General features: G+C 37.6%; 2 protein-coding genes across 6 annotated transcripts in view; both read left to right on the top strand.

Annotated features, from left to right (window-relative positions):
- The window catches only part of Itch (itchy E3 ubiquitin protein ligase), a 143,132-nt gene that overhangs the window by 101,252 nt on the left and 15,171 nt on the right, over nucleotides 1-26,709 (top strand). For all 3 annotated transcript variants that reach the window (XM_005002727.3, XM_013150247.2, XM_063248490.1), the window contains 5 exons: nucleotides 2,844-2,964; nucleotides 3,463-3,567; nucleotides 5,851-5,947; nucleotides 9,771-9,843; nucleotides 17,451-24,216. In XM_005002727.3, the coding sequence (XP_005002784.1) occupies nucleotides 2,844-2,964; nucleotides 3,463-3,567; nucleotides 5,851-5,947; nucleotides 9,771-9,843; nucleotides 17,451-17,550 (496 nt within the window). In that variant the 3' untranslated portion in view covers nucleotides 17,551-24,216. The remainder of the gene's footprint in view (nucleotides 1-2,843; nucleotides 2,965-3,462; nucleotides 3,568-5,850; nucleotides 5,948-9,770; nucleotides 9,844-17,450; nucleotides 24,217-26,709) is intronic.
- Dynlrb1 (dynein light chain roadblock-type 1) overlaps nucleotides 24,084-26,709 on the top strand; it is a 23,618-nt gene continuing 20,992 nt past the window's right edge. For all 3 annotated transcript variants that reach the window (XM_003467717.5, XM_013150254.3, XM_023564191.2), the window contains exon 1: nucleotides 24,084-24,216. In XM_003467717.5, coding sequence (XP_003467765.1) covers nucleotides 24,214-24,216 — 3 coding nt within the window. In that variant the 5' untranslated portion in view covers nucleotides 24,084-24,213. The remainder of the gene's footprint in view (nucleotides 24,217-26,709) is intronic.

The following is a 26,709-nucleotide window of genomic DNA, read 5'->3' as shown; positions in this document are numbered from 1 at the left end:
ATCCAACTCCTCAGTGCGCTGAGTAGCTGAGATTATAAGTGTGCTTCACTGTATCTGCTTCTACTTCTTCTTAAGTTCAAGTTTCTGTATCTTTGGCCTGATTTTCCTTTCATAATTAAAATTGCAGTTTTGACTATTCATACACTTAGGGCTGGGGATATAGCTCACTAGCATAGTGCCTGCCTTGGCAAGCATGAGGTGCTGAGTTTAATTACCTAGGACTATTAATATACTTGTTGATAAATCTATCCCTTTAAAAAAGGAGTTCATTTAAAATATCCTTTTAAAACTTACTTTCTCTCCCCTCTTCCTCCCCCCTCCCATCCCCCTGCCTTTCTTTCTCTTCCTCCCCTCCCACACCCTCTTCCTCCCCCTACCCCCTCCCCTTGCCCTTCTCCTCCTCTTCCTCTTCTTCTTCTCCTCTTATTCCTTCTTTCCTTCTTTCTAGGGTCTCACTACTTAATTTAGGCTGGTTTTAAACTCATGACCTCTTGTCTCAGTCTCCTAAGTGCTAGGATTATAGGCATGTGCCACCAAACCTGGCTTGTCATTCCATTGTTTAACCACTATTGTTCTTGATGCTGTGGGCCATTATTTTTGTTGTTTTTCTGAATTAAATGTATGACTTTCAAAAGATTTGGATTTCGGTTTTTGATGTAACTAGTTGTCAATTTATATTTCTTCTAGTAATTTCTGAGATTGTTAATGTGATACCATTTTGTCAGTTGTTGGAAAATTTTGGATATTCTCTATGCTTCATTCCCCTTGCATGCTACTTTAAAGACTTAAGGTACCCATTTATGTACGTATTTATTTATAAACACCACATTTTCTTTTTCACTTAAGTTTATTGGTACATTTTAGGTATACAGAATTTATCACATTCGTCATAGGGAATTTGTACTTGTATATGATATATCTTGATTCTTTTTTCCCGTTTCTGTCCCCTCTCTTCAACGTGTCTTTACTTCCCTATTTACAAAAGCTTTGTTTTCATTTTTTCCTTTCCTCTCCCTTCCTTTTCTTCCTACTTCCATAGTTCCTCTTCCCATTTGAACATTTTCTTCCTATTTCACAATACCTGTTATACATTTTGGTCCTTATTTACACTTTCCGATTCTCACACCAGAGAAACAAAGATAAATGTAGTACAAATACTGGATATGTGTGGGGATATCCATCTAGGGAGGCAGAAGAAGCATCTCACTGTATGTTGAATAAATAATGCTATTTAGTAGAGTTGTTCTTTTGAGTATCACCGGGCACCAAGGCTGGCTTTTCTATTGAATTCTGAGACTCTTCATTTAATTCCTGATTACAGTTACTGTGGTTACTGTCTTAAGGATTGAAAACATTGTGGTGAATTTCAGGTTGTTCTATTTTTCTCTTCTTGTTCAATATTACTATAGTAAAAACTGACTCTACTATTAATTCCTTGAAGACTGTCATCACCAGTGCTCAAGAAAATTTGTCAGCAAGTGCATGAGACAGGCTCAGCAATGTTGGGATACTGATGCAGACAGAGCTGTAACATCTGTATATCTGTTTTTTCTAAAGCAACATCCATTAAGTGATGGCATAAGCTACAGGAAAGCTCATGAGTTTGGATAAGCTGCATTCAGCAGTTCCAAGGATAAAGTGATGGGTCTGTCTTTCTAGGAGTCCTGTTATGTCCCCAATTACAATATCAAAGTCAGGTGTCTAGCCAAAAATTCATGTTGGTGTCATCCAAAAAACACTGTAGTGTATCTTTCTTTTTTGCTTTTGTATTGTTTTGTTTTGTTTTTGAGGGATAAGGTTTCTCTATATATTTTAGACTAGCCTTGAACTCAGTAGGTAGCCCAGGCTGGCCTCTAACTCACGGCAGTCTTCTTGCCTCCACCTCCCAACTGCTGGGATTACAGGAGTGCACCACCATGCCTGTCTCAGTGGGTTTTTCTTGAACCATTCTTTATATATAGTTGATAAAAGTTGTTCAGATGCTGGAACTTCTGACTGTAAACTTACTTCTGTTCCTCTCCTCCCTCCCCCCGGAAAATTCTTGACTGCTCTGAGTTCTGGAATCCAAGTCTACATCCCAGATATATTTCCCAGATAACAAAGTGGGGCATGGTCTGACTGTGCCTGGCTCTTGAGTATCCTGGAGTTTTCCAAGAGCATCAGCTAGCAATGACACACTACACTTGTATGGAATCACATTTAGACATTTTTCATGTAGCATTAACAGATTTTCTTTATAATAACACAGTTGACTACTGGTTTTTTGTGGTTACTCTTTTGAAGTGTGTATTTGAAGTTTTGTATTCTGTATGGAGAGGTTTCAGTTCATAGTTGGCTGGTTAAGGCAGGGCAGCAGGGCAGTGGCATTGCGGAGGAGAAACAGTTCATGGCAGGCAGAAGGTAACTACTAGCAACCTGGTATGTTTTTAAAAAATGAAATTATATTTAGTATATGAAATGGATTTCTCTGAGTTCACTGAAGAGGAAGATTTGTGCAGACATCATTCAAACAGTTGAATACAAATGTCTTGTGCTCTGGCTGATTGATTTGGGCATGACAGTATACGATGTATGTATATTGTTGTCCTCTGATTGATGTGTTTACAATTTTGTTTCACTTTTTTTTTTCTCATTGAAATAGAATGGATTGGGGAAAAATAGGATATGAGTTGGGCATAAGGTTAGCATTGAGATGAAACTTAGACATTGTGTACAGAGGGGTTTATTCTTCTCTTGTGTTTTCAGGTTTTTCGTAATAAAGTTTAAAATTCTTAAATTTTATATTCAGAATTTAAAGGTAAAATTTAAATATCCTGATAGTTTTTTTCATATTTACTTGCCAGAATGGTAGCTGAGTGGAGATTGTCTCGAGGTGTTGAAGAACAGACACAAGCTTTCTTTGAAGGTTTTAATGAAATTCTTCCGCAGCAGTATTTGCAGTACTTTGATGCAAAGGAATTAGAGGTAATCCGTTTTCCATTATTCTGTACAGCATTCTACTAAATGTCTGCAGGTATCTACTTTCTCATCTTTCCAATGACAGTAGTTTTTATGCTTGTAAGATATTTTGAAGTATCCTTAATGGTTAAAGAAAACCATAAGTTATCCAAGATTAAAAAAACAGAAAGAGTAGTACTATTAAGACTCACTTTACCTACCTACCTAGCCAGGCGTGATGGCACATGATTATAATCCTAGCACTCAGGAGGCTGAGGTCGGAGGGTCGTCATGAGTTCCAGGCGAGACCCTATCCCCCCACAAAAAGACAATTGAATGACCTATTTCCTCAATGTATGCGTGACACCATATGTGGAAACCCATCTTAATGTAAAAACAATTCTTGATGTATAGTTAAAAGCTGCAGGTTACTAATTAATAACTTAAAGCTATGTTTAGTGTCTTTTCTTATCTAATAATAATTTTTTGTAGTTACGTAAATTTTTTTTTTTCCCATTTCTAAAGGTCCTTTTATGTGGCATGCAAGAAATTGATTTGAATGACTGGCAAAGACATGCCATCTATCGTCATTATACTAGGACAAGCAAACAAATCATATGGTTTTGGCAGGTTTGTTTCTAAGTTTATTTCTATTGGTAGATACAACATAAGTTTTTAGAATTTACCACTGGATAAAGTGCATCAGTGTGTGTAGACCCTTCAGTCTGCTCTTTTGTTTTGTTTTGGTATGAGTGATCAAACTCACAACCTCACACTTACCAGGCAGCTGCTATGCTGCTGAGCAATATAACCTGGTCCCCCCTTCATTCTATGCATTGTAATAAATAAGTATTGGATTTAACAGCATGCTTTTAAGACTTATTAATAAGTAAGGAACACAGGTCTTTCAGCTTTGGCCAGAGTAAAAGACAATTCCAGAATATTCATCTACATTTGATTTAAATGCTTTTGGAATTTTATGCAGCTGTCAATAAGGCTTTTAACAATTGTAATTGTACAATTAAGAACTATGTAATATGCAAGTGGCAAAATTCAAAACCCTTGTTTGGAATCACAATGGTATCTATTAAAAAAAACCATAAAAAATCAAAATCATTAGTCACTAAGAAAATGCAAATCAAAACCACAGGAGGTATTTTATTTCTATTTTTCTGTATTTTCTAAGAAATGAAATTTTTGATAAATGTTGCAATACAAGGGAATCTTAAGATCTAAATTTTAGCTGGGTGTGATGGCATGTCTGTAGTCCCAGTACCCAGGAGGCTGAGGCAGGAGGTCTGCTGTGAATTAAGGTCAGCCTACTCTATAAAGTAAGACCCTGTCTCCACAAAAAAAAAAAAAAAGGCATAAATTTTGGTGTGGAGGTGTAGCTCAGTGGTAGAGCACCTGCCTGGTACACAAAAGCACTCGGTTCTATCTCCAGTATCACACACACACACAAAATATTCAAGAAATTATGAACAGCTGAGTGTGATGGCACATGCCTGTGATTGCAGAACTTGAGAGGCTAATGCAGGAGGATTGCTGAGAATTCAAGAACAGCTGGAACTACATAGCAAGACATTGACTGAAAAAGAAACAAACAAAAACATTGTGACTTTTCAAATAAATGAAATAACTAGCCAGGTTTGGGAACACATCCTAGTAATCCCAGTACTCATGAGGCTGCAGCAGGAGGATCACTGTGAGTTTGAGGCCAGCCTGGACTACAAAGATAGACCCTGTTTTAAAAGATAGCTATAAAAGGCAATATTCTTCCACTTCTATGAGCCTCCTAGAATGGAAAATTTTTGTTTTGTTTTGTTTTGGTACAGGGGATCAAACTCAAAACCTCACACTTGCTAGGTGGGTGCTTATGCTGCTGAGCTAAATCCCCGGCCCCTAGAATCAACAAATTAATAAAACTAAAATGCAGCTTACTAGAGGACTTAGGGAGTATGCTTGGGACATTATATTTATCATGCACATAGTTTTATTTAAGATAATATAGTAGTTCTGAACATACAAATGATGGTTATACATCAGTGTGTATTTAATGCCATTGAATTATGCACTTAAAATTATTGGTAAGTTTTACGTTAGGTATATTCTACCATAATATTTTAGAAATTCGATATAGAGGGGCAGGCGATATAGCTCAGTGGGATAGCACCTGCCTGGCCAAGTACAAGGTCCTGAGTTGGATTTGCAGTACTGAAAAAAAAAGTTCAATATAGATATGAAGAAATTCATGTGAGAAATTCAAGAAGTGAACTGAGCTGCAACAGTTAGTTTAGCACTTTAAAATAATTTTCAGTAATAAAACAGAAAAGAAGTTATTCTTTACCAAAAAAAATTTGTCTCAGCTGGTTAGAAATTACCTCCAAAAATCTAGTGCTTTGAGTTGAGTATAGGAGAAAAAAGCTGCACAATTATGCCTATATAGAGCTTCAACCAATACCTAAAGGACATTGAGGAAAGATTTTTGGTTGTATTTGAAACAGAATTTTGTGAGCTTGATTTCATTTGTTCTAAAACCAAAAAGATTGTATATACTCAAACTGTGTAACCACACGTATGTCCTCAATAGGACAGCCAGGTTTAAATAGAAGAACAGATCTTCAAGAAGTGCCTAAGAATTTCTTATGCCCATGGAACCTTTCTCTTTAAAGATGTTACCCTAAAATTTATGTAGGGCAAGGGTTGGTAGGAACTTGACAAAACTCAAGAAATGCTCCCCCATCCACAATGTATTGTAATGTAATGTAATATAATGTAATGTAATGTAATGTAAATGTATTAATGCAGGTGACACCAGGGGTTTATTTAAAGGTTGAAATCATTTTTCTTTCTTGTTCAGTAAGCTGATTGTAACATATAATCTTCATATCACTTTTAATGTGATTTTAACAGTTTGTTAAAGAAATTGATAATGAGAAGAGAATGAGACTTCTGCAGTTTGTTACTGGAACCTGCCGATTGCCAGTAGGAGGATTTGCTGACCTCATGGGTATGTATACACAGGGTGCTTTTTTCTATATAGAAAATTGTTTATCACATTGCTGTGAGATAAATGTATATACAGATTAGCAATAATAATAAAGTCTAGCCATTTTCTCAAGTAGGCAGCTAATCTGGGTTTATGTAAACTTTTAAATCACTTTGTAGTCCTTGCCTCTGTAAAACTTTTTAGTCCACAAGATAAACAGCACAGTTTAACTTAGTAGGATAACAGACTTCTTTTTTGTATATAAATCTTTTTGTTCAGCCATTTTGCAAACATTTTAGTGTTTCTGAGGCAAACACTAATTATATTGATTATGTTGTACTATATTTTAAGATGTAAGCCTGGGTATGGTGCCACACATCTGTAATCCCTGCACTCAGGAGACTGAGGAAGGAAGATTGCTGTGCATGCAAGACAAGCATGAACTACATGACAAGACTGTCTCAAACAAAAAAAATTTAAAAAAAAAAAAAAGATTTAGATCAGTGATACCAAAAAAAAAAAAAAAAAAAAGGAAAATAAAAAAACAAGATAAAAGCTGTGTACCATAGGAGGATACATAGAGAAGTTGTGACCTTAAAGATTGTTTTAGCTGAATGGAATGGAGTCAGAATTACAGAAGTAAGAAAGTGATTATATAAGAGTATGGAGCGAGTTTAATAAAGACTTTAAAGGCACACCAAAATAATGTGGGTATTACCTTAAGGATATTGAGTTCTTTCTGAAGAGAGGACAACTAACTTGCTGAAGCTGCATTTTAGAAAGATTTGATGGCATGATATTAGCTGTATTAAAATCTAGAGAGCGTGCCCGTAATTCCAACACAGAGGCTGAGGCAGGAGGATTCCATAAATTTGAGGTCACCCTATTTATTACATAGAGAGACCTTGTCTCAAACAAAACAAAATAATAGAGAAAATCTGTAGGTAGGAAGAAATTAATGCAGTAATAATGAGAACCTGATCTTAGCAGATAGAAATGGAAATAGAAAGAGTAAAAGTAAGTTGGGCCCAATGGCGCTGCCCAATAATCCTGCACTCTCGGAGGCTGAAGCGAGAGGATTAGCCAAGCCCAGTTTGTGCAAATTTAGGAGACCTCTATTTTACAATTTGCAAAAAAAGCCTGGGAATGTAGTTCAATGTTTAGCACCTGTGTTCAGTCCCCAGTAGAGTGCTACCATAACAACACAAAACTCCAAAAATCTACTTTAAAGGAAAGACTAGCAAGTTAAAGAGAATGTAATAGTATAGTCTCAGAAGCAATAGAGAAAGAAAGTTGTTTTGTTTTTGTTTTTGTTTTTTAATCCAAGACTACAGAAGGATGATTTCTAAGAAAGCTAGAGGCAAAGGACCTTTGAGAAGACATTCTAGTTTGAGGGAGAGAAACCATATAGAGGATTAGGGGTGAAAGGGGAAAACAAAGTTGGTATAGGCTGCTCAGTATAAACTGAAACTCTGATCATTTATCAAAGATCTAGGTCTGTTCTAGGGAATAATATTGGAATTGGGCAGGGCTGGGTAAAACAACACAGAAGGAATCCCTGGAAAAGAGAAATGATAAGATTGTGGTTCATAGAATTTTAGAGGCCACTGAATGTAAATTTCAGCCCAGTGTAGGAGGAGGCGATTCTTGATTTTATCAGATCCAGTATCTCATTTTTATTAACAAGTACTTGTGATTGATTATTTTTAAATGAAATCAGTAAATAATAGCTATAGGCTCGAAAATATGCGTTATGATACTCAAATATAAAAGGGAAATTTTTAAGTGATTTAAAAGAAGTACAAATTTCAGTACATGAATGTTTGTGAACAACTATGTTAGAAAATATAAATAAGATAAATTTGTTTCCACTTATAAGGTTTGAGTTTAAAAGACAGTTAAAAGTTATTTTGTATAAGAAAAACTCCAAAATGAAAGACCATTCAGAAAGAGTAAGAAATAATATATTTAAGTATGTATGATAATGAAAAGAAATAACCTAGCCAGGTATGGTGTCACACACCTGTAATTCCAACTACTTGGGAATCTGAGATAGATCATATATTCAGGGCCAGCCTAAGCAATTTAGCAGAACTTTGTCTCAAAAATTCTAGAGAGATATTTCAGTGGCAGTGTTTGAGGCCAACCTGTGGATCTTACTTAAAAGTGGAGTGGGCTTGGTGGCGCATGCCTATAATCCCAGCACTCAGGGGCTGGGGCAGGAGGACTGCTGCAAGTTTGAGGCCTGCATGAGCTACAAAGTGAATTCAAGATCAGCCTGAACTACTGAGCAAGACTCTTTGTCTCCAAAGAAGGGTGTGCGGTATAGTGTCATGCTGGGAGTGTAGAGTACTTGGCCTAGCATAGCATGCATGAGGCCCTGACTGATTGCTGTTTTTAGTACTAGGGGTCAAATCCAGGGCCACTGAGCTCTTTATTTTGTTTTTGTAATGCTGTATTGAGACATGTTTTTGCTAAATTGACCAAGCTGGCCTCGAATGTGGCCTCAACCTCCGGAGGAGCTGAAATTACAGGAATGCATCACCACACCTATTTTAATATTTGATTCTACATATATTAAAAGTGACTCATAATCTTCTCTATTACATCTTAATTAGCACTTCTGAGCTTTTCATCTATGTAGTTGAAATGCGGTGATGTACTGAGTAAAGAGACATCCAGATTAAGATCTTTTAAAATTTTGATGTACATGTTTAATTCTGTAGAAGTATTTTAACCATTCTTTTTCAAAATGACTGATTTCCTTATATTACTGGACTTTTAACAACTAATTGTGAAAATAATTGTTACTAAATACAAAGTAGTACTACCAATTTATATTTGACCTGGACTTAGGTGAAAAGAGAAAATTTAGTGTATCTTGCCACATTTTTGTTTGTTTTAGTGGTAATAGGGTTCAACCCCAGGGCCTTATACATGTTATGCAAGGTTTATACTACTGAGTTACAGCCCTGGTCCGTTGTATTTTATTTAGAGACAGGGTGTCCCTAAGCTTCCCAGGCTGATCTTAAAGGTTGGAATCCTTCTGCCTCATCTTCCCAAGTAGTTGAAATTAGAAGTGTGCCACCATGCCCAGTTTGTGCCTGCTTATTTCTAAATAAAAAGCCCAGTAGCACTGTCAGTCATTTGACCACCAATAAATACTTTCTAGGGAGAAGTAGTCTTTTATTAAAACTCATGCTTTGTAATCATCACTGACTGCTGTCTCTCACAGAGGTAAAAAAAGAAGCCAAGATTTTTTTATTTTTATGATACTTAAGAGATTGAACTCAGGACCTTGTGCAGGCTAGGCAAGCAAACACTCTGCCACTGGGCTACATCCCCACCCCACTGTTTTTGTTTTTGAGAAGAACCAAGAATTAATGTGTTTATATATAGGTATGCTTTACAGAACCTGTCAGCATAAGCACTGTTAATAATTGAATTCACTATAGTGTTTACATTTCATTAAATGTTAACTATTTAAACCAAGTTTTCTTACATAAGGTAGTAGATGGTATTTCTGTAGTGTAGTAAAACTAATAAAAATAAGTTTTTTGATGTCATTTGTGTTATTCTCCCTAAGGAATGACAAATAAAAATCCATTTTCTCTTCTTGGGCCTACATTAACAATGTGCTTCTCAAACTTGAGCATTCCTCAGAGTCATTGGAAGCCTGCTAAAACATACTGAAGAGCCCTTCTCCTAGAGTTTCAGATTGAGTAGCTGTGCCTTGATGTAAGGCTTGTGGATTTGTGGTTCTAACCTGGTGATGCTGCTGCAATGAAGAGCACAATTTGAGAACTTTGGAACCAGCAAACTTTATGGTTTTCTTATGTTTTAGGGAGCAATGGACCACAGAAATTCTGCATTGAAAAAGTTGGGAAGGAAAATTGGTTACCCAGAAGTCATACCTGGTAAGCAAAATCAGGCTAGCTAGAGCAATTCAAATATGTAAGATTATAAATGAAAAGCTTTCTCCCAATGTTACTGAATTTGTTCAACAACTTTATTGAGATATAATTAGGGGTATGTGTGTCCAATACTGGGATTGGACCAGGGAACTTTGTATAGAGCTGCATCTCCGGGCCTTCTCTCCTCTCCTCTTTTTTCCTGTTTTAATTTTTGCCACCACACCCAGCTGATACTTAAATTTAACAGAATACTATAGGCATCACCACAGTCCAATTTTAGAGTATTTCCTTCACTCCAAAATGTACATTTGCAATCAATCCTTTGGCATACTCCTGAAATATTTTTAAATATGGAATTTAGAAACTTTATGTTTGTATCTGAAGGCAGGAAATTTGGAGAACCTACTTTCTTTCTGTTTTTGTAGTTGTTATTTGTTTGTTTGTTTTCGTAGGGGGGTTGTGTTTGTTTGTTTGTTTTGTTTGTTTTTGAGGGTGTGTGTGTCTTAGTTACTTTTATTCTGGTTGCTGGGACAAAACCACCCAATGCACAAAATAAAGGCAGGAAAGTTTTATTTAACTCACTGTGGAGGTTTCAGTCCACAATTAGCTGGCTCCAAGATAGGGTGCATGGCTCTGGGGCAACCTTCAGAGCAACAGCTAGAGCAAAAGCAGCCAGCATAACACTGAGGAAGAGCAAGCCTCTTTTCCTCCCTTACAGTTATGCAGACCATCACCACCACCACCTTGCCCCCAGGGCAGATGTAGGGCGCACAAAATCTCTGCTCTCTTGCACAGGATGAGGATATTTATAAAGTAAGGATCCTGGCTTCCTGCTGAGTCTTTTAGTTAAACTTCTAAACTCAAGTTGACACAGTATATCAACCATGACAGTGTGTAATTCTTTTTTTTTTTTTTTAATTTTTAGAGGAAACAAAACTAATCAATGAAGTGATAAGACAGGAAGTCGATAATAGTTACCATATTGCATATTGTTGTCTTCTAAATAGTTGCTCAGTTCAGGCTGATCAAAATCAATCAAACAATACAGTTCCTCCAGATGAGCTGGTTGTTCATGGGAGTGAAGAGGGCTGCTCTTCTCTCTCCAGCCCACCTGCCAACTGGCTGGAGGCTTAGCTTCTATCCTGGTTCTTCCTGATCCATGCTGTAGCTTGTTCACAGACAGAGCTTTAACTTCCTTCTTTACCTCCACCCCACCTTTTTAAAATCAGATTTTATTGGTACATTTTAGATACACATAATGATTACATTCATCATAGAGAATTTATACCTGTAGATAATACAATTTTTTTCTCATGTCCTACTCTCACTGCAGTCTTTCCTTCCCTCCTGATTTACAAAAGCTTTGTTTCAATGTTTTCCATTTTTTTCTCATTTTGTTTTTTTTAAAACTATTCCCTTCTTTCCTTTTCCCCTTCCCTTTTTGTCCCCCTCCCTATTTGAACATTGTCTTTCTATTTCACAATACTTATTACACATTTTGGTTCTTATTTACACTTCTGGTTTTTTCATACCAGAAGAACAATGCACATAAAGACCAAAAATATTTTCTCATTTTAAATGTAGATTTAGCGCATTTCCAAAATTGTACTAAACTAAAAGCCCACTAATTTTTACCTCAGCTACCGTACGGTGAAATTCTACTTAATGTCAGCAATTAAAATTTTATTTTGTGGGATATATATGTAGTAATCACGTATTGATCTTGCAAAATAGTCCTTTATTTTCTCCAACTGTCATGCTGTTTTATTTTCTTTGTTTTTTTTTTTAAAGTTTTTTTGTTTTTATTTTAAAGATGATAAAACAGAATAAAACCAGTCAAAACAAACCAGTGTAAGGGATGTAGGACTTCAAAACATTAAAAAATCACTAGTAGTTACCATAATGTCTTTTGATGTCTTCAACATAGCTGCAGATAACTTTGGACATAGTAAAAATTAAACAGAACAGAAACAATAAAAAACAAAACAATGAATACAATAAAGGACTTCAAAACAAGCCAATAGTAAATCTAAAATTGCTACCATAATATATCTTGCTGTCTTTGAAACAGCTGCTCCTGCCATCAACAAGACAAGAGAATAAAACCCAACCCAAAAAAACAATGGAAATGATACAGGACTTATAAAACAGTACCATAGGGAATCAACAATGGCTGCAACACTCAGAAGGAGATCCCCCTAGATGTCACACTGCCTACCACTATCCTCTGAACCTGTGATCAGACCAGTGGCCCTAGACCTGCAATGTTAGTGAAACACCAAAGCACCACAGGCATCCAATTGCATTTCACCTCCGTAGCTATCAACATAGCCTGTGTTTCTCCAGATAAGCCAATTGCTTATGATGGCAGAGGGAACTGGTACTTCTTGTTTGCCAGCCCACATGTGGGAAGGGGCTAGAGTCAGCTGTTTCAGTCTGGTGGTGCCCAGGTATGGTGGTGGGTCCCAGACTGGGCTTGCTTGCTGGTGTGGCATTGTTCTCTCTACCCCTGGTCCACAAATGGTCTCTTTTTTTTCTGTTCCTTTATGTTTTAATACACATACACACAGTGTTAATAAACTTACTGATGTGTATGAATAATTCAAATACCACAGAGTTCATCTGCTTAAAGTATGCAATTTAGTAATTTGGAATGTGAGATGTGATCAGAAACTATGGTGAATGTTTAAATTTTTAAAACTTGTTTTAGTAAAAGACCATATTATATTGCCATTAATCTCCCTAAGCTCCCTCCTCACATGTACAGACTAATCCCATCATTCTTGCTATATTGTGAAGCAGCTAGGTGCCCTGTTTTGTTTTTGTTTTGATGGTACTAGGGATTGAACTCAGGCCCTTGTTCATCCTAGGCAAGCACTGTACCGCTGAGCTACATTCTCAGCTCAGTAGCCCTCTTTTGTGTCTTTATTTGCTCTGTCATGGCTGCCACAATGTCCTGACTATTCAAAATTTTTAATTTTCATACTCATTTTGATTTTGAGGAAAAGCCTGAAATGGTACAATCCTAGGTCCAGTAAATAAGGTGGATAGGAACACACCATAATCATTTTTTCTTTTCTTTTCTTTTGGTACCAGGAATCAAACTCAGGCTTGAGCTTGCCGGGCAGGTGCTCTCCTGCTGAGCTATATTGCTGGCACCATAATGTATCTGACTGCAGTTACCATAAATAAATGTTTGATCAGTGAAGGGAAACCAAAAACTATTGTTAATCGTTAAAAGAATTTATTACCATAAAAGACACATTACTATTAGCCCTCTCCTCAACGTAATCCCTCCCCCTTTGAACACGCTTAACCCATTATTCTTGTCTTTTACTGTAGTAAGTTTTTTAAAAACATCACATCAACCATAGTTAGCTTACTGTGCTATTGAACATAGTTATTCCTCTTAATCCACTTTCATCCCTGTTGACAACCATCTCATATTCAAGTCTCTGTTAACCACTGTTCTATTCTCTAGTTTGAGATCTACTTTTTTGCTTCCACATATAAGTGAGTACATGATGTATTTGTCTTGATATGTGGTATATCTCATTTAATATGCCTTCTAGTTCTTTTCCATTGCTGCAAATAATGATTTTATTTATGTTTATATTTCATATTTTCTTTGCCACTCATCTATTGATGGACACCTAGTTTGATTCTATATCTTGGCTATTGTGAATAGTGCTGAAATAAACATGCAAAATCTGTCTCTTTGATTTTAGTTCTTTGGATATGTACCACTGGTAGTATTGCTGGTTCATATATCAGTAGTTTTTATTATAGCTTTTTGAGGATCCTTCATTTTGTTTTCCATAATGGCTGTGCTAATTTACTAATAAACATGAAAGTTCTCCTTTTTCCACATCTTCACCAACACTTGTTTTTTACCTTTTTGATAATGCCCATTCTAACTGGGGTACGATAATATGTCATTGTGATTTTGATTTGCATTTCCCTGACCATTAGTGATTTTGAAAATTTTTCCCCGCTGTTTGTATGTTCTCTTTGGATAAATATCTACTGTGATCATTCACTTTTTTTTTTTTTGAGACAGGGCCTCATTATGCAGTTCAGGCTGCCCTTGAGCTCACTTTATTAGCTAAGGCTGGTCTTGAATTTGCAGTGATCCTCTTGCCTCAGCCTCCTGAGTGCTGGGATTACAAGAATGTACCCCACACCTGGCCCTTTTTTTTTTTTTTTTTTTAAGTTGTTAAGCCTTAAAAGTTTTTTGGCTTAACAACTTAAAAAAAAAAAATTCATAGTTCAGTGATTTGCAAATACTTTCTCCCATTTTGTGAGTTGTCCTTTAACTTTCTTGATCTTTTGAAGTAGAAAAGTTAACATTTGATTAAATTCAGTATATTCTGTTTCTTTTGCTGTTTGTGCATTTGGTATCCATTCAGGAAGCTGTTGGTTTAACCAAAATTCACAAAGATTTATGGTTTCTTTTTTAAAATTTTAGTTTCATGGCCGGGGATGTAACTCAGAGGCAGAAGCGCCTGCCTAGCAAGGTCCTGAGTTCAATTCTGTGTACCAAAAACAAAAAAGAAATCCCCAATATATATATATAGTTTTAACTCTTAACATTTAGATCTGTAATCCACTATGAGACTTTTTTTGTGTGTGTAAGGTGTGAGTTGGGAGGTCTTTCATCTTTTTCTCATAAATAATCCATTTGTCTTAATATAACTTACTAAATGAACTATTCTTTCCTCCATTTAATGGTCTTAGCATCCTGATTGTAAATTAGTTATATGTAAATAGTATATTGATTAATGTGTGTATTCTTGATTCTACCGTATTGATTTCTATGTCTGTTCTAATGGCAATATCTTATTACCTTGACATTGTAGCTTTGTAGAAAGTTCTAAAATTCAGAGTTATGTGTCTTCTAGCTTTTTTAAGCTATTGGGGATCCTTTGGATTTGCATATTAGGATCCATTTCCGCAAAGATTTCAGCTGGGGTTTTGATATGAATTGTTTGGCATCAGTGGATGGGTTAGGTGTACCTTGTCATTTTAACAGGATAAAGTCTTGCCAATTATAGTAGTATAGGCCTGTTTTGCTAGCACTCAGGAGGCTTGAGGCCAGTGTGGCTACATATTGAGCTCAAGAACAACCTGAACTATGTGGAGAGACCTGTCTCTAAATAAATAAATAAATAGATAGATAGATAGATAGATAGTAGTGTCTTCTGGTCCATGAACATGGGATATCTTTCCACTCAAATCTTTAACAGTCAGTGCTTTCAACAAGTCTTACACTATTTTTGTTAAATTTATTTTTGATGCTATTGTAAATGGAATTATTTATTTTCATTTTAGATTAATCATTGCTAGTGCATAGAAATACATTTGGTTTTTTCATTTATCTTATACATACCATATTTCTCCAAAAATAAAACTGGGGCTGGGGATTTAGCTCAGTGGCTCAGGCACTTACCTAGTAAGCACAAGGTCGTGAGTGTGATCCCTGATACCAAAACAAACAAACAAACAAAAAACCTGGGTCTTATATTAATTTTTGCTCCAAAGTTTGTAGTCAGGCTTATTTTCAGGGTGTGCCTTATATTTTCATGTACAACAATCTGCATTTATTCATGTACAGAAATTTTTTGAGATACAGTCATGTCATCATCTTCTGGAAAATCATCATAACTCTTCAGATTATGAACTCTCTATAAACTTCAAATTGCTGCCTGAATGTCTTATAACTTCCTGTCTTGTGGAATCATTGGCCCCAATCTCTCATGTCCAACAATAGGAGCTGTCCTTAACTAAACACTTCTTGTCCATGTAGCCTGCTTATAGTGCACTTATAACACAGCTGTAAGTGATACTATCCCATAATTCTTCACTCAGACTGGGCTGAAGTGCCTTGCAAACTGGGCTTCACAAAATTTCTATTAAACCAAGTATTAATTGAAGACTTACAAGATAGGAGTGGCAGTAAAAATGGCAGTTAAGAATGATGGTCCATACAGTAGCAGCAGATAATTGAAATATCGAATTCAAGAACAGCCTGAACTATATGACACAAAATTCAGAAAATGTTTATTTCACCCAAGTGCACTAAGTACATCCAGTTTCTTTTTTTTTGTTTTTTTTTTTTTTTTGTTTTTTGTCTTTTTTTTTATCGGTACCAGGGATCGAACTCACGACTGCCTGCTTGCAAGGCAGGTGCTTATGCCGCTGAGCTAAATCCCCAGCCCCACTAAGTACATCCAGTAAAACACATGATATATTGAACTATGGAGATTCATATTAGAACCACATCTGTTCATTATCAGATGTGAATGTTATTTGTAGTTTGGTTTGGTTGGATTGGGTTGGGTTGGGTTGGGATTGGGTTTTTTTGAGGCAGGGTCTCACTACGTGTTTCAGACTGGCCTTGAGCTCTGTATTGACCTCAAGCAGTCCTCCTGTCTTACCCTCTCAAGTGCTAGATTACAGGTCTGCACCACCATGCCCAGCTGCATGTTACCTGTGTGCTGTGTATGTAATCCAGTTGGTCCTTCAGCAGTAAGTTATGAGTACATCTGTTTCCATAGACATTTACAGGCATTTACATGTCGTCCACTTGAATATTTACAAATAATTACAATTTATATTGTCATTTAAGTATTAATGTCAATAATATTGATTTATAGTTAAGTATATATTAATATAATTCAGTATGTCCAGTGTGCATTGCAACTTAATGCATCCATCCGGTTGATGAGGGTAGCTGGGGCTTTTGGAGGGGGCGTGAAGGGCTATATTATAAGCTTCCTGAAACATGGTAGGGCTTATTTTCCAGTATTTTTTTCAGAGAAATACAGTATCTGTTTTGATTTTCCCTTGCTTTGTTTTCATACTTGGAACAGACTTTGCTGTGTTGTAATTTGTGTATTGTGAAAGCTTATGTCAGTCATCCATGAAAAAGTGGCTTCACTACTTTGTCAGATTCCATGTTTTCATTGGCAAGAAGTAATAGAAGTCATAATTGTAAATTTATTTACCCTTCATGAATAGTAGTTTTTCTGTGTGGCCAAACCTTTGCCTAGGCCTTGTCCTATACATATGGCAGAGGTTCATGACTTTGGGGGGGAAATCCTATCTGTTACCCTATGGAAATGACATTGATATGACCCCAAATCAGAAGATGCCCTTTAAAAATTCACAGCTTAGAAATACAAAAGGAGCATAATACTAGAAGATAAAATAATTTTAAAAAATTCTTAACATTGTATACTAGAAACTTTTTGATAAGAGGCCATGTGGCCTGCAAGGTCTAACATATTTACTGTTTGGTCCTTTTAAGTTTACTGATCATTGACTTAGATTGAGATGAATGGGGAAGCATAAGAAAACCAACATTTTACTGTGGGCCTGCTGACTGTCAGGCACTGTGCTGTGTGTTCGTTTCTTCTTAGTCTACCCTGAGAGGTAGATACTGTTAATCTCATTTTTACTCAAGAAGAAATTAAGTTGAGAAGTCTCAGCAACAGAACTGAGATTTAAACCTAGTTTTCCATAGCTTTAAAGCCATTGTTGCTGTACTGTACTGTCCATTTGTTTCTTTTTATATTTCCTTTTCTTAAGCCAGCAATTCTTTCTTCTAGTTTTAACCGCCTGGACCTTCCACCCTACAAGAGCTATGAGCAATTGAAGGAAAAGCTGTTGTTTGCCATTGAAGAAACAGAAGGATTTGGACAAGAGTAACTTCCAAGACTGTACCACCAGTGGATAAGAACTTATTTGCAGTGTTTGTCCTTTTCCTTCTCTGCCTGTTGCACATCTTGTAAAATGGGACTGTGACAGTTTAGAAAGTTATCTAAGTGTAAGTAAATTAATGTTATTAAATTTATCTCCCAGTGATTCTGGATTTCTACTCAACATTTACAGAAACAGATCTTCAAACAGCTAGTCAGAGCCTTGCTTAATATGAGATTTAACACTGCAATGAAATCTGCATTGTCTTATTCCACTAGATTGTTCCTTAACAATTTTGTATGTGTGTCAAAAGTCTCTCTTGGAAGTAGGATTTTTTCTTTCAGAGATTCTGCAAATATACAGGGAAGTCTTTCAGTAACTGCAATATACAAGATCTTCCTATTAAGCCTCTTGCTAAGAGGTATTTCATAAAAGTGCAAGCTTAGCCCAGCTGGGCACATGAGCAGACTTCTGGCTTGTGCTCTCCTTCTCATTTCAGTCTGGCCTGACTGTTGTTTTCCTTCCTGGAGCATGAATCCATGAATCATTTTGTTCTTACTCCTGAAAGTGATGTAAGACTTACATCTCTACAAAGCAATTTTGTCTTTGAATTCAGGGAAATGTAGGTTCCAGCTGGCATATGACTTCATACCTCTCATTTGGAAATTTGTTTTAAATGCCTTGCCAATACTGTAAACAATATTAACACTGTGGCTATTCAATGTTTTTAAAAGTTAATTGGAATTAATTCAGCTGAATTCGCCTAAGGCTATTACTGATGACTTTTGTATGATCCTATATATAAATTGAAACTTTATAATTTTGTCACAGTCTAACGACTTTAGTTGTATTTAATTATTGCTAAGTAGTTCAAGTTGTAACTAGATTATTTCCTAGTTCAAATAGAGGCCAGTGAAACAGCCTCTGAAATCACATTTGGGAATAAGAGCTATGGTACTGGCTAAAAAGAAAGGAAGATAATATCTAGTAACCACAGAAATGTATTCAAAGTATGAATTAAAATCTTCAGATTTGCTATTTGTCTGACACATATTGGAGTAGTCATTTCTATTTTCATTGTCCTGAATTGAATTGATATTTCTCTTCTGCAATATTTTTTTTTACCTTAAAAACCATAAAGGTTTCCTTTATTTCCCCATGACTAGTTTATTTTAAAGACTGCTCCTTTAGTAACTAATTAATGCACTTTGGTCTTCTTTGGAGTTAATTTATTTAACTTGGCCTACTATACATTGTCAAGATGGCTGCTATCATAGATTTGTCTTTATGGGTAGTGAGATGAAGCCTAAGCCAGCTGAGTCCCTATCATAGCCAAACCCTGAGGACAGCCTTATAACTCATGTAAACAGGGACCTTGGCATGTTGCAATAGCATAGCATGAACAAGTAGCATTAGACCAAGAATACACAGCAAGTAGCAGGCCCCTGTTTCACATGGAAAGAGAATGTTTTTACATCACCCGTCTACTCTTATATTTATATCCTAGAACAACCAAAACATTTTTTAACTTCTGTAACTGTATTCTTTGACACTGCCATCATAAAGCAGAGACTTAGTAAGTAAAAGTTGGCCTCATCCAAAAATTAATCAGTGTAAAGGGGGAGATTAAGATTTCCTCAGCTGTTTTTTTATTACACATACCCTAGGAAATGTAGTGTGATCTCTAAAAGCCCTACTTTCCAAAGTAGGGATTCTCTGCCTTTTGTTGGTAGGGTAAGAAAAATGCTATTGCTTTGTCTTACAGAGCGAATGTCTGCCAATTACCCATTCATTATGTAAGTCTGAACTTTGGTAATATATGGCTGGGAAGATTAAGCCTTCTATAAATACATCCAGTTGAGGCAAATTCTCATAATGAAATGTAGTTACCAATAACATTTGCTAGAGATTTATAAGATTAAATTAAAAGCTAATAGGTCTTTTGGTTCCACATAATGCTTCATGATTCATTTAGGAACCTAGAAATATTGTGTGAAAATGTATAAATATTACCCAAAAGGCTTTCTGCCCTATATTTTTAAAATACAGAATAGTTATATTTGAAGTAGTCCTGGCCCTAGTTCTATAGGGCTTGGCTATTTAATATTTTTATGGAAGAAATGTTTAGTTCTGGAAAAGATAAATGCTTGTATATATTTTTGCAGCCTAGGTTCTCCCTACTCCATTTCTTCCTTTAATTTAAGTGGCCTCATGTATATGTCTTCCCTGCTGTGTTAGGAAAACGGGGGCTGGATATCCCAAGAATCAGAGGTTATATAAAAAATACAGATAGACAACAGACATAAATATCTACAAATGCTATCTTAAATTTTGGTCTAAACTGAACATTTGGAAATAGATTTATTGTAAGTGTTTAGAGCTTTTTCTTAAATCTGAACTAAATTGCTTTTAAGGTCCTTTTTCTTTGTGAGCATTGTAAATGCTAATAAATTTTGTCAATTTTTTTTATTGCATGTTATGTTGAAATAAAAACAAAGTAAAATGAGCAATTGCCTTATTCTTCTGCTCTTACAGTGTGTTGGGGAAGGCAGCATTCCATAGCCTGGGTCAGAAGGGAAGGACCTCACTTATTTCATCACATGGAGTGGATTAAAACTGATCCAGCACCTCATAACAATGAATTCTTGCCCTTTTTCTTCTGTATCAAGTGCAGAAGAATCCAATTTCATAAGACTTACAATAACTCTATTTAAGATTCAGTACTGACTTTATTAAGAGATGGACAATATCAGTTCATCAGAAATTTTAGTAAAACATGATTCAGCTGCCCACCTAAATGAACTATTTCACATAAGCCCTTTCTGCCACTTGTTTTCTGGTTAATAATCTGAAATGTTATCAGGAATGTCTCATAGAGTTAGACTTTGCCTCTATTTTTCTATCTTTGTTTTGAAGAGAACTTCACCTAAACTCTTTTATAGTTAACTACTTGTATTGTTGGTATCTCCAGCTCCTTTTTTGTTTCTCTTTTAGAGTTACGATAAAATTATTTGCATGTGTATTGTCATTATTAACTAAAAACAAAATGGCAGCACTGGATTGTATATTTCTGTATTGGATTACCTTTGTTTTCTTGAAGTGTAATTTCAAATACTCAGGTAACTTCAAATATAGGGAATCAAGTGCTTTTATACAGTTCTTCAGGGAGTTGCCTCATTTCAGTTTCCTCAAAGGATGTAAGAAAAACTGTGTTTATAATTAAAACATTTTTTGGTCCTTCATTTGCACACTCTTCTGTTAGTCTTGAGTAAAAAGATATTCCCCACCTACAGAAATGCCTTCTATGTCACCGGGCTCTATAGATTTTTGCCTTTGCTTTGTAAGTGGCAAATGTTAGCCTGTCTGTACTGTGAAGTATGTAGAAAAAACTTGGCCTGCTACTCCAGGGAGACTGGATTTGGTGCCTGTATTGATGAAGACATTTGCAGGGGCCATTGATAAATATGAAGATCTCCATCTGTATTGCTTTTCTGAGACAAGAAGCACTCTTAAGACAGGACCTCCAGCTATGAATGCTGGGTACAGATCCGCCAACTATCAAGACTGCTATACAAGGTAGTCTTCTCATCAACTTCACAGGCCACCATATTACAAAACCAGAATGATACTGCTTTTCTTTAAAATGAAACCAGAGGACAAAGATATAGGAAGTGGAGTTTTTCATGTGCGCATCCAACAGAAACTAGGTCACCCCGTGGTTCTGATTAGTAAACCCTATCCTATTTAATCTGCCTTGGAAGCAGCTTGAATGTTCTGTCTTTGGTGTGGCTAAGAACAAGAGAGTGATGCCATCTGTTAGTACCCCCACACCTAGCATGAGGAAACCTTATGTGGGAAATATGTAACTGTTCTGACCATTAGCTAAAATCTCAACAAAACATGAAGCTGGGATGCTGTGGTTGACTGGCTATTGTCTTTTGGACTTTTCAGAAATATGTGTCACATTATATAACTACAGGAACTGCTGTCACTCCCTGCCCATTTCAGTCATTAATTCTTGTATCTATAAGGGTCTTCTGCATCAAGACATCTGTGGGGGAAGAGCAAAGGGAATCTTCCTAGTTGGCAAGAAGAGGGTCTTCAATGTAGACCCCACAATGTTGGTCCCTTGTAAATGGGTTTCTGTTAAGTAATAGTTAAGGGCAAGAAGAGTTCCAAAAGCACCCTATAGGGGAGGCCTGTGGGAATTTTCAGCCATGACTTATTATTTTTTTTTTTCTTATTTCTGTTTTTGTGTTTTGAGGGAGGGTTCACTATATAATTCAGATTCGAATTCACTATGTACCCTGGCTGGTCTTGAACTCATGGCAGTCCTCCTTGCCTCTGTCTCCATTTCTCTGACCTAATGTCTTTGATTTCCCTGAGATAATAAACCAACACACCTGTTTTTGTTCCATCTCAAGGCAAAACCTATCAAATGTATCTCCAAACTTTGAAATCCCTTGCCTTAGGGCTGCCTTCAGCCTTTATCCCTAAGCTAGCTGACCGTGGCAACCTCCACTGTGTTGTTTCCATTTTCCCCTCACCAGTCCTCCCCTGCTTCAGAATGGCCTGTGGAAGGCCTACTGCATGCCTCTCCGCAGCAATACCAGATCTTGCAAGTCACCAATCAGGGTCGTTCTTGGCTCCACCTCCAGCTCCTCCCTTATGCTACCTCAGCTCCAGTCCTAAATTACTGACCATTTTCTCTCTTGCTTCTGACATTGTGGACTTATTCAATTCTTTCACTCTGTTCATTCCAGTTCTGCACATGTGAGATGACAGTGATGATCCTTCCCATAACTATCTTCTAGAATGTTTTGAGGCCATTACTATGGCACTTCTTTCCCTTGCTACATATGTTCCTAATGTTTCCAGCATTCAAAAATCACTCCTTTGTATCCAGTCCTTCTTAAAAACTTTTTTTTTTTGAAATAATTGAACTTCAGTAGAGCTGTGGCGAACACCGTACAGAGCTCTTGTTCTTCAGCTTTCTCCATTTTCTCTAGTACTGCATAACTGTGGTACACTTATAAAAACTAGTAAATAATAACCTAACACAAAAGCCTCAGCTCTTATTTAGATTTTGCCAGTTTTTCCACCAATGTTTTTTTTTCCCTTAGTCTCCTCTGATGTGGACAGTTCCTTGTCTTCATGAGCTTGAGATTTTTGAAAAGTACTGGTCAGTTGCCTTATAGAAAAATCTCTTAGATTGTGTTTAATTTTCTTAGGATGGGGCTGGGGATTTAGCTCAGTGGCATAAGCACCTGCCTTGCAAGCAGGCGGTCGTGAGTTCGATCCCCAGTACCGGAAAAAAGACCAAAAAAAAAAAATTTTTTTTTTTTTATGATGAAGGCTGTGGATTTTTGTGAAAACTACTAAAAGGTGATGGATGTACCCTTCATACATAATCCAGGGGCACATGGCATCAGTATGTCCCATTACCAGGAACATTAACCTCAGTCTGCTTAAGAAGTGTCTGCTAGTTTCTTGGTTAGTAAAGTCTCTATCCATGTAGAAACCCTTGAAAAGAGCACCAAATCCTTTCCCACTTGAAGTGAGACTACCATGGATGAAAATCTGGGGGTTGCTCACAGTCTTGATTCAGAAGGCCCAGGAAGAAATAGATTTGTCAAGTGGGGATGTTGATACTATGGTGAACTACTTGCACACAGTGCATGCCAAATGTTGGGCACAGTAACATGGCCAAAGAGTCACTAAATGGCAAACATTTGCTACAAGGCTCAGAAATATTTGTGGTGCTTAGGAGCAAGTGGTTATAGTGGGAAGGGGGACAACACAAATTCTAGAAAGATCTCCTTTTTCGTGCTTTTGTTGTGGGGGGGGTGTTTTTACGGGGGTGGTGGCTGTCTTTGTTTTTTAAGACAGGGTCTCGCTAAATAGTTCAGGCCGGCCTGGAGTCACTATATAGCCCATGTTGCCCTGGAACTCGAGACGATCCTCCAGCCTTAGCCTGCCGAGTGCTGAAATGACAGGCGTGGCGCCGCAAGTTCCAGGACAGCCTGAGCGATCCCCTTTTAAAGGTGAAAAACGATACAACATAAGAGATGTAAAGTCGCTCTGTCCAAGTTACCTGGTGGCAATGAACTCAAATTCCTAAATAATCGACACCCAGGCTACCCGTAACTTATGTCATATGACTTGTATGGAATATTTTCAAGGGGTTGCTCGACAGACTCCAGCGATCCCTGACTGGAATTTAACTTCAGGACCTTCCCTGTCTGCTGTGCATTTTGGCTTCGCGCCTCTCAGGCTCAATCTAGGCGCCAGGGGGGTCTCAGCAACTGTAGCTCTCAGCCCTACACTCTCCCAACTATCCTCCACCCAGGACATCCAGACCCAGCTCGGACCTCAAATGTTGAATGAAGCCTCTTCTGGCACTCCAGAACCAGCATCTTCTTCTTCAGCTGGAGTTAGGAATTTTCCAGAGTTATAATGCTCCTCTGTTTTTCCCCTTTGGACGGAAAAGAGCGGATTCTCCGCGAGCCCAGGCGGAACTGACAGATCACTTCTCCCGCCCGCCCCACTTCCTCCGCTGGCTTCTGATAGGCTGCCGAAGCAGTTCCTGTCGACAGAGGGCTGTGCGCAGGCGCGGAAAGGTTTGGAAGTAGGTTGCTTGTTGGCGACGCGGAGCTACTGGACCAGCCAGAGATGGTGAGTGTCCACCCGGAGCTTGTGGCTAGCGGCTATCTGCTACTGCCATACTGGCTGCCTGTTCACGGGAGACTCTGAGCTACAACGAGAGGAGTCTTCATTGGGCCCAAGGCGACTGGAGGGCGGAACCCGGGCGGCGCGGCCTTCTGGAACTAGGGCGAGGCGGGGCTGCCGGAAGCGGCTGCCTCTCGGCCGGAAGCGGGGGCTGCGGCGGCTGGCGCTTGGGCTGCAGCAGCCCGGCTGTTGGGTCTGAGTACGCGGCTCCAACCTGAAAGGTAGTGTTTCCAGGAAGCTCCATAGATGGCAGACACCGCTGTCTGTGTCTTGTCCTCCTCATCTGACAGCTCTGTGAGGTCAGTGTGACAATTACCATCCGTACACATTTGGAATCTAAAGCTTTATAAAGTCAAGCTTTGCTCCAGGAAATGGTGACGGTGCGTTTAAATTGGAGAAGTTTGACCTGCCTCTGTCTGTCTGACTTTTCCCAGCCGCGCAGGTTAAGTGCATGAGTCATGAATGGCGGGTCTGCCCTTGGGGGTTCCAAAGCCGCCTGCCCTGCCTGCAGCCTTGGCCTCTTTTACACTTTGACACAGGGTATTGTTGCTTATTTTCTCTCTGCTTGTACAAAATTGGCCAAAACCTTTTACATGTTAAATATATGGCTATATTACCTTTTTAAAATCTTATTTAGAAATGTAAAGCTTATAAGCAAAATTGTAAAACAAAAGAAGTAATGACATCTAAAGGCGATCATTTACTGTTAATGTCATTTTGGCTTCAGATGTTTTACATAGTTTCACTGTCATTGAATATAAAATTGTGTTTTTCATTATTGCACCACAAAAAATGGCCTCCACGTCATTAAAAACATAATGATTCAAATACGTATAACTTTGTCTTTCAGATCATGTTAACTACAGTTTTTAACAGGATACTTGTACACAGTTTATCTGTCTACCTGAATGAAAAATAAGTCTTCCAGCCACCCTGACCCTACCTTCAGTCTCCTTGAGAAACAACGTTTAGTTTCTTGTGTACCTATATAAACATATACAAGTGCCCCCTTTTTTCATGGCATAAATGGAAGCTTTCTACAACCCATAATGATCTGTTGAATAGTCTCATACAAGGAATACTTTGTACACATGCCCGCATTGGTGTGTAGTATTAAGATTGAATCCAGGCTTCACAAACGCTAGGGAAGTGCTGGCACGGAGCTATATTTCCAAGCCAAAAGCAAACTGTTTTTTTGGGTTTTTTTTTTTTTTTTTTTTTTTTTTTTTTTTTTTTGTCTTTTCAAGACAGATTCTCATTATGCAGTGCAGGCTGGCCTTGAGCTCACTTTGTAGCCTAAGCTGGTCTTGAATTTGCAATGATCCTCCTGCCTCAGCCTCCCAGGTGCTGCGATTACAGGCATGCACCACCACTCCCGGCTCTTTTATGTGATGTTTTAGGAATTATTCCTTTGTTATTGACGCAGATATTTTTCTGTGCTCTTTGGTTCATTATTGTTTTGCAGAAGTTAAGGTTTTATGTTTAGTAGGCAAAAGTCATATTTGTTTCATTAATCACTTGCTTCAGATAATTACCCTCGGGGCTGGGGATTTAGCTCAGCGGCATAAGCACCTGCCTTGCAAGCAGGCAGTCGTGAGTTCGATCCCTGGTACCGATAAAAACGAAAAAGACCAAAAAAAAAAAGCCATCTTCAGATAATTACCCTCCTGTGCTGCGCCAGTAAATAATTTCAGAGCTTTATTGTTGCTGTATGCCATTTGTTGGCCACATGCACCTGGGAACTAGAAAACTCAGAAACTTGTTTCCTTTCTACATTGAGGGAAGTGTATTTTTTTTTGTCAACATTTAGTTCCTAATTTACAAATTACTTTCTTTGATTTTCCTGACCTCAGTATCCAGTTTGAGTTATCCTCGATCTCTAACCCCCACACCATCCCTGTAAACCTGCAACAAAAAAAAAAAAATTTTTTTTTTACAGTCTCTTCCACTAGGATATGAGCCCCATTTAGGGTGGGTACCTTTTGCCCTTGTTGTTGAGCCAGGGTCTGGCTATGTTACCCAGGCTGGTCTCCCAACCCCGAGAGCAAGGTTGGCGAACCTATGGCATGTGTGCTGCAGCGGGCTGTTCATATCACTGAAAACTCTAGAAGGTTCACCATCACTGTTGTCCTATACTCTGGAGTCAAGTGATCCTACCACTTCAGCCTCTTTAACAGTGAAACTGTAGCTCTTTTTTTTTTTTTTTTTTTTCTTTTTTTTGAGACAGGGTTTCACTGAGGTTCAGGCTGGCCTCAAACTTGTGTCAATCCTGCCTCAGCCTCCTGAGTGCTGGAATTACAGGCATGTGCCACCATGCCCAGTTTAGCTCTTCTTTTGACCTGCTCTGTGTTCTTGGGCAAAATTCTTCTCTTTTCTGAACCTCAGTTTCCTCACCTGTAAAATTATATTAATCATAGAGGATGAAAAAGAGGTTCACAC

Source organism: Cavia porcellus, unplaced genomic scaffold (assembly GCF_034190915.1).
Source record: "Cavia porcellus strain 051 isolate PalLab524CR breed Dunkin Hartley unplaced genomic scaffold, mCavPor4.1 scaffold_5, whole genome shotgun sequence".
Taxonomy (NCBI): Eukaryota; Metazoa; Chordata; class Mammalia; order Rodentia; family Caviidae; genus Cavia; species Cavia porcellus.
Note: the sequence above shows the minus strand (reverse complement) of the source record. Positions and strands in the feature narration are given on the sequence as shown.